Here is a 7,946-nt window from a genome sequence, read left to right on the forward strand (position 1 = left end):
CTGCTTCGTTCATGGCTGTATTTCCAGTATTCTGCCTGGTGTCTGACACATAATAGGTAATCAAAATCATTTCTTCAATGAATGTATCAATCATTTATGTAATTAAATTTGGGCCAAGCTTTAAAAAAAGCTTTCTAAATGTTCCAATTATATATCTTTAATCAATAAGAATTTATAATTCAATTAAACTTATTTTGAAGCTAAGACTATATTAAGTTTCAGAGCACATATCTTCCATAAAACTTCTTTGTAGTTAGTAGTATAAGGTTTGGATGAGTTTCCCAATAATAGGAACTTGCACAAGGACACTGCAAGCCTACTTAACTGAATGAAATTTTGATGGCTTGCAACTGGTCTATTTGTAAATTAAACATTTTGACATGATCTCACTTAAAATAACTCAAAGCCTAATCTTAAAAGTTACTTCCAAAATAAGAACTCGGGAGAAATTAGGTCTTTTCCATCACCATGTAGAATTTTTTGTAATGTGATAGATTACAAACTAGAAATAAATTTCATTAATTATTAAATGTAAAACCTATTCAAGAGCTTTTAAAATGAACTTAATTTTAGATATATTAGTCCTCTTCCCTGTACCTTCATCTACTGTCTTGACAAAAAATTATTTCAACATTTTCAAAATGTTATCATTTTCATTTGTGATTGGCCTTTCATTGATTTCATCAACTAGAAAATTCAATTTTGCTTCTCCATCCAAATGTCTCTATAAATATTGGTCCTTATGGTATTTGTTTATTTAGCTAAGACTAAAATATCATAATGATAACATTACTGAACAAATCAATCTGGAAGAAAACATAACCATGTAACTTTAAATATATTCACACTTCTTCAGCTAACATTACACACTAAAACTTATCCTTTAAAAATTTCTAACATTATTTCTAATGGTTTACTTAATGGACATACCGGAAGCTGTGAATGCCCTGAAGTTCCTGCTGTAGGACCTCCTGTGTTGTTGCTATTAAGTCCAATGCTCCAACAAATTCAGAAGTAGATAACAACACCTGTACTGTAGGCTGAGTCTGGTGTACAGTGGCCATTAACTTCAGTTTATTGTACACTTTAACACAATTATTTCTGGTAAGTGCCAGTCTTAAAATGTGTAGTGATCCTTCACACATTACTTTATCAATCTGTGCAATTTTATCTCGAAGCATTTTTACAGCCTGGGAAGTTTTCTTGAGGTAGTCCTGCAATTCGTGTTGAGAGGTCATTGCATGAAAAAATGCTTCTGAACGTAGAGAGATCTGGTGAGCAATGTTTACTTCCACAATATCCAGATAATGGCTCAGCTTAAGAGGGAAGGAAAAAAAATCATGGAGTATTATAAGTATACCTTCCTTGACTATCCAAATACTTTCTGAAAATGATATAAGATTTCTACATGTATTTTAAATTCCATTGTGTGAACTATTTAATTATGGGATCCTTGATATTGGGAATAACAAATGGAAGGGGGATGAAAGATATAGCCCAGAGATTAATAAAGGTAAGACAAATGAGTTAGAAGGTGATTTACCTTCTTCTACTGCTCCTGCCATTAATGCCCTTCAAACACCAACCACTTTCTAAAAATTAAGAGTACCCCCCCAGTCATCTCAGCTTATAAACTAGTTTCAAAAATTCTAAGATCTAAGAGAATGATCTCCTCCCCACACATCATTGCCAGTACCAATATCACACATCACTTATCTGACTACAAGATGATTATAGCTACCATTTGTTGACTTCCTTCTTCTATGTACCAGGCATTGGTATTTTATATACATCATTTTCTAATTTTAACAATCTTGAAATACAGGTATTATTATTACTCTCATTTTACAGATGAGGAAACTGAGGCCCAGCAAAACTAAATCACTTGAATAAAGTCATGTGGTTAGTAAGTGGCAAAACTAAAATTTGAACCCAGGTCTGTCTGACTCAAAAGCCGAAGTTCTTTCTACTATACCATGTTATCTCAAAATGCTAAAGAATCCACAAAAGAAAGATTGGTAGTCTGGTCACAAATTATAAAAAGTACTAAAATTCGTTTTGATCTTTTTTTTCAAGGCTACTCATTTTACATTTCAAAAATTATTCTTTTATTAATTTGTAAAACTCAGTTTATTTCCAATGTATTTTCCTCTTAAAAGGTTGACAAATGCTTTAAACAATCAGTTCATATATATTTATTTGTAACACTACCAAGATGAATTCCCAAAGTAACATATATTAAAAAGTTTTCTAATTTCAAATATGGACTTCTAAAACTTCTGTTGTCTTTTCTTCCTTTCTAAGTGCTTATGACATTTTTGGCTACATTATCTTTCCATTTCCTTTTCACTTTTTCACCTGTGGATTCGTCAACCCAGCTCAAACTTTAGGCATTATCTCTGAACATCTCAGGAGAAGTCATAGCATTAAAGGATTAATGGACTTTCAACATTTAGGAGATATTATTTGGTCACCAAGACTGTTTCCTTAAAACCATGAAGGATCACATGTATCTTCATTAAGGCTCCTTTAGTAATCTATTATAATATAGATACGTTTTACAAACAAGAAATTCTTCCAGTTTAAATCTCCTGAGTTTATACTCTTTTGCTATAGTTCTCTTCATCTTTAATACAGCTGTTCATTTATCTAAAAAGCAATGTGGGGACAAAGGTACTAGGGTGCATACACTGCAAGCTAAAATGGACTCAATTTTCAGGATAGTAAATGGAGAATGGGTAACTTCTTTAGGACAATGCTATTCAGAGGGCAGTTTATATGCTGCTGCCAGTCTGTGAACTGTGTAACAGATCCATGATAAAACAAGGAACTTTGCTGGAAGGTAAAATCAACTACATCACTAAGCCCATTGCATTGTTTTTTCGTAGAAAGACTTTCTTAAAGAAGGAAGCAGTGCAATGATTTACATTCTAGTGCAAACACCTTATCTCATTGCAGACCAGCACTTTGGATACCAATATATTAGGATACAAATTTCTCTGATCCTGGTTGTAGCATTCCCCCTCTTTAAAGCTGGCAAGATAAAACAGCTGATGTGAATCATAAAGTGAGTTTGAAAGTGCTCCCTTAGAATCCTGTCTTCCATTACTTATCTAAGAACAGAGCAGAATGAGGAGTCAGAATGTAAATACACCAACCTGATTCTGCAACTTATAAAAAAAAAAAAAATCCATTACTTTAGTCGCTCTAAACATTTAGCATAATAAAATTGTTTCATTTGAATTTCAAATACTTTGGCAACTTATCAATATTCCATTGATCTATTCTTTTAAAAGGCATAATATTTTCATAATTCATTTCCTATCAAAATTCTATAAATGGAACAATTTTTAAAGTATTCCTAAAAATATCTATATAGATCAATGAGATTTTTATTGGCTTTTGTTGTTTTTCTCTTTTCAGGTATTATTTTACCAGAGCACATACTTAGAATGTGAAAAAGCGGTCTGGGAATGAGCCTATGTCCATAAACCCATTATTTTCATTAGATTTATGAATTTGTTCTTACTCAAGGAAAATCTTTATAGGTCAAAATGTTACCAAAAGAAAAAGTGAATCCATTTTCATTTTTAACTGTAAAAAAATAGGAATACTCATGATTTTTTTTCCCTACATTTCTTCTCCTATCCACCCCAAGCTAGTCCTTTCTTCAGTTACTGAGGAGGATTGGAACTCTTTTTTTCTTTTTTTCTTTTTTTTTTAAGTCTCAGGTGTACAAAACAACATAATGCCAGACCAAATTTATTGAAGTCTTCCTGAGACAAGCTTTCATACTGCCAGGAGATGTCACTAGACTAAAATAAACAAAATGCTTTCTTTCAAAAGTTTAAGAACCAGTTTTAGAAAAGCTCTAAACTGCGTGCTGAGAGTAAACAGAACAAATTTTCTGTTCAAATTTTTAAAAATTCTTGATATGTGTTATTGCTAAAGTTCTACATTTTAAATGATATTCAAGATGTTGACTTCTGAAATATAAAACTTTGTAAAAAATTTTAAAGCTGCTGACTGGTAACATTAAAAGACTAGGCTTTTACAAAACTGAAACTACAATAGGAATATTGATATGATATTTTTGCTTCAAAATAATCATTCTTACTATGTAAATGAGAATAAATAGTGCCTCAGGAAAAGTTGATTTTCTGTTCTTTAAATCATAAAGAATATATAAAAGTGGTCAAATATTGTTTGGGATAAACTTAAAGCAACTACAATTACATGTGTTACCTAATATATCCTTTCAAATGAAATTCCATCAATTGCTGTTTCAGATAAGAAGCACTCAAACAATAAGTTTTTCCTTTTTCACCAGCCCAATTGTATTCCATTGAATCAAACTACTATGACTTCATCAGTTAAGATTTGAAGGCTTACAATTATCAGTAACAATAAAGTGAAAATTTAAAAAATAGTGCTTACTAAATAACTAAATCTGAACCCATACCAAGTAGTACCATTTAACTAGAATAAAATTTTCTACATGGAAAAAGTAAAAAAGAAAATACCTTTTCTTGTAGCAATTTTGAGGAAGCTGCATCACGATTTCCTTTTCCACCAGCAGTATTAAAATGAGACCATGGTAAAACTGAATTAAAAGTTAAGGAATCATCCAAGGCAAAATCTGGTTTCATAAAAATCTATTAAAAAAATGCATTTCCCTCAATTAGATAAACATTTTCTTTACATCCATTATCCCTTCTAATATCATAAGACCATTAAACAATAATTAACTTGGATCTCAAGCATAAACAGCAAAAGCAAGTGATAATAGGTTATTTACATAAACATATGCATAAAAAAATGTACAAATAATGTCTCATCAAGCTAAAAATGCTCATGAAAGATAGGAAAATGGTTTTTTTGCCTTTACCAGTAGAGATGATCATTCTATTACAACTTGATCAAACACACTAATGCAGTCCCACGGGGCACATACCAAAAGGAAACATCATACTTATCCTAAAATTTCCATATTATTTTCTAGTGATAGTGGTTTTTTAAAAATGCCAAATATCAATTTCTCTATACTTATATTTCTACTTTGTCCTGCTCAAAATTCTTTCAAAACTGGTTTTATAGATTAGATATATACAAAATTTAAAACCAAAACAAATTCAATTTTATGAAAAGCTTATTCCTTTTCTTTTACATATCACAACCATCTGGGAACTAAATCCTACTCATTTTCTTTCCTAAATATCACTTAAATGCCCTCTCTTCTCTATCTCCACAGCATTTCATCAGTGCAGCTCTTTATTATCTCTGGATTAACAGTAAGTGGACACTTACTGATGTTCTTTACCAATCTATCCACTATACTGCTGTCAGATATACCTTTAAAATGCAAGCATAACTGAATTAACTGCGGATTCCCATGACCCACACACCAAACTCTTCAGAAGAGCATCAAAAGCCCTTCACTGCTTTGGATCCACTTACCTCTTTGTATCTTGCCACTCTCACTATTTACAAGTTAAATTCTAGCAGTATCCAACTACCTTCCATATCCTCTTATGCTTAAGTATCTTCATTTTTGCTTTTGGCATATATAGGATGCCCTTTCTTGCCTATCTTCCTAGAGAATCTGACCCAATTGAAAGGGCAAACATGTCTCTGTGTATGGCACAGAGATTAATCACCCCATCTCTGAACACAAGTATATCATGTATACTTATTTATCTCATACTTCACAAAATTTATTTAATATGTATATCTCCCCTGGAATATGTTCCTGTAAGACTGGATTTATAGCTTATTAATATTTGTATCCCCAACACCTAGCATAGACCTGAAACATGGTTTAATAAATTAATTAATTTATATACTATATTTCATATTTACTGATTCATTTTATCTATATCCAAAAGTTGTTATGAATGTGATAGGGAAAATCTAACTAGGAACATGAGTATATTTTCTAGTCATTGTTTTAGTATAATTGAAAGTATTGATTAATTCAATAAATATTTACTGATTATCTAACTTACGCTAGGCACTGAGGGGAAAACCAAAATAAATTATTACAGAGGTACTAATCCCAAAGATCTTTAGTCCAAGGAATGTGATAAAATATATACATAAATATCTAATAAGGGGAAGAGTGCCAAACGTCTTTAAAAGGAAAACTGGGATTTAGATAAAACGCTATGGGAATTCAGCAAAGGGGCCAATTATCTTCAGCTAAGGGGAAATGTAGTCATGAAAAATTGCCATTTAAGCAAAAGACTGTAAAGGATTAGATATGGGGAGATGACAGAAAAGTCTTCCGGAACAGTGCTAGGAAAGAACGGAGCTAGCAAAAAAGTTTGGCTGAAGTAAAGAATGCGTAAAGATTACTAGGCAACAATTAACAGTGTGACCACAATGGAAATGAATAATTAAGGACCTTAAATTACAGTGTTTGAGTTTTATTTTATAGGAATTAAAGAACTGTAAAAATAACCACCCTCTTCTTTTTGTTTCTGTCTTTCATCTGTCTCTTCTCACCCTAAAGAGCAATTACCACAGACCTCTTTGAGAATCTGATGAATGCATTGGATTCTTTCCCCAGGAAAAAAACCTCATCTAATATATATCTCTACAAAATTTCTCTTACAAAAAATTTATTTTAATAATTTGAAGGGATAGTAAGATCAACAAAATTATTCTTTTGGAATGGAGAGACTTAAACACATTTGTAGGTTTCAATGATGAAGAAGAGGTTGCAAAAGAGAGAGAAAAAAAGTGATGTATCAAGATCCCAGAAGAGGCAAAGTGATCAAAGTGTCAGAAAACAGCCGAATGAAAGCTTCTTATAAGGCAAAATTGAAGATCAAATATTAAAAAGCAGTATTCTCATTTCTTAAGCTTTATTACCTTAGGTACTTGCTCCAGATCTGTCCTGGATTTATCTATGAAAAAAAAGGAAAAGAGAAAATAAGAGCTTTTAAATTTTTTAAAATGAAATTGTTTTCATTTTACTGCCATAAAATATATTTTGACAGATTCAGTACTGTACTAGGTCACAACCAAATAACCACTTAAGTTTCTTCCTTCAACAAGTATCTATCAAGCACCCTCTGTATGCCTAGTAGTAGGCAAATCACTGAATAAGACATATGTCTCAAATAATTTTAAACAATTGTACAGTAGAAATAAAACAACTAAATATATTTCAAGTCTTTTTTAAATGGACACAGAAAGCTTGATGTTATCTTATTAAGTTTTGGTGAAATTAAATTTGACATGCTATGTAGTTTTAAAAAATGAATTAAATTCTAAAATAGGAATTTTTTTTATTGTTCAAAACATCCACCATCCCACACAAAATTTCTTTTGAGCAAAGATTTTTAATACCATATTATTTTTCTTCTTATACATTTTAGTTTGTATCATCTATAAACTTACCTGCAATTGAACCTATTTTACCTTTATTTCGCTAATCAGATCTCAGACAATGTACCCTCTTTACAAAACTAACCTTTCCGCATCTGGACTCCATCCCTCCTCTTTTGTGAGCTCACTTCATCAATTACTCTGCCTCTCTCTGTATCTTCAACCTCTTCCCCTTTCTAAATAGCATTTTCCTCTCTGCATTTAAACATGCTCAGTTCTCTCCCATTAAAAAAAAGACAGGAAAGGGCCGGCTGGAGTGGCTCAGTTGGTTAGAGTGCAAGCTCTGAGCAACAGGATCGCCGGTTGAATTCCCACGTAGGCCAGTGAGCTGTGCCCAAGCTGAGGTGCCACTGAGCTGCTGAGAGTGCGTACTCTTAACAACAAGGTTGCCAGTTCGACTCGCACATGGGATGGTGGGCTGCACCACCCTGCAACTTGACTGAAAGCAGAGACTGGACTTAGAGCTGAGCTTGCGCCCACCACAACTAAAATTGAAGGACAACTTGACTTGGAACCGATGGGTCCTGGAAAAACACAATGTTCCCCTTCCCCAA

The 7,946-nt window shown here is 32.4% G+C and overlaps 1 protein-coding gene across 4 annotated transcripts in view; it reads right to left on the reverse strand.

Moving 5' to 3' along the window:
• VPS54 (VPS54 subunit of GARP complex) overlaps window positions 1–7,946 on the reverse strand; it is a 76,676-nt gene that overhangs the window by 46,895 nt on the left and 21,835 nt on the right. For all 4 annotated transcript variants that reach the window (XM_019635290.1, XM_019635301.1, XM_019635306.1 and 1 more), the window contains 3 exons: window positions 6,874–6,908; window positions 4,524–4,655; window positions 931–1,316 (listed from right to left, as the gene is read on the reverse strand). In XM_019635290.1, coding sequence (XP_019490835.1) covers window positions 931–1,316; window positions 4,524–4,655; window positions 6,874–6,908 — 553 coding nt within the window. The remainder of the gene's footprint in view (window positions 1–930; window positions 1,317–4,523; window positions 4,656–6,873; window positions 6,909–7,946) is intronic.

Source organism: Hipposideros armiger, unplaced genomic scaffold (assembly GCF_001890085.2).
Source record: "Hipposideros armiger isolate ML-2016 unplaced genomic scaffold, ASM189008v1 scaffold_2, whole genome shotgun sequence".
Classification (NCBI taxonomy): domain Eukaryota; kingdom Metazoa; phylum Chordata; class Mammalia; order Chiroptera; family Hipposideridae; genus Hipposideros; species Hipposideros armiger.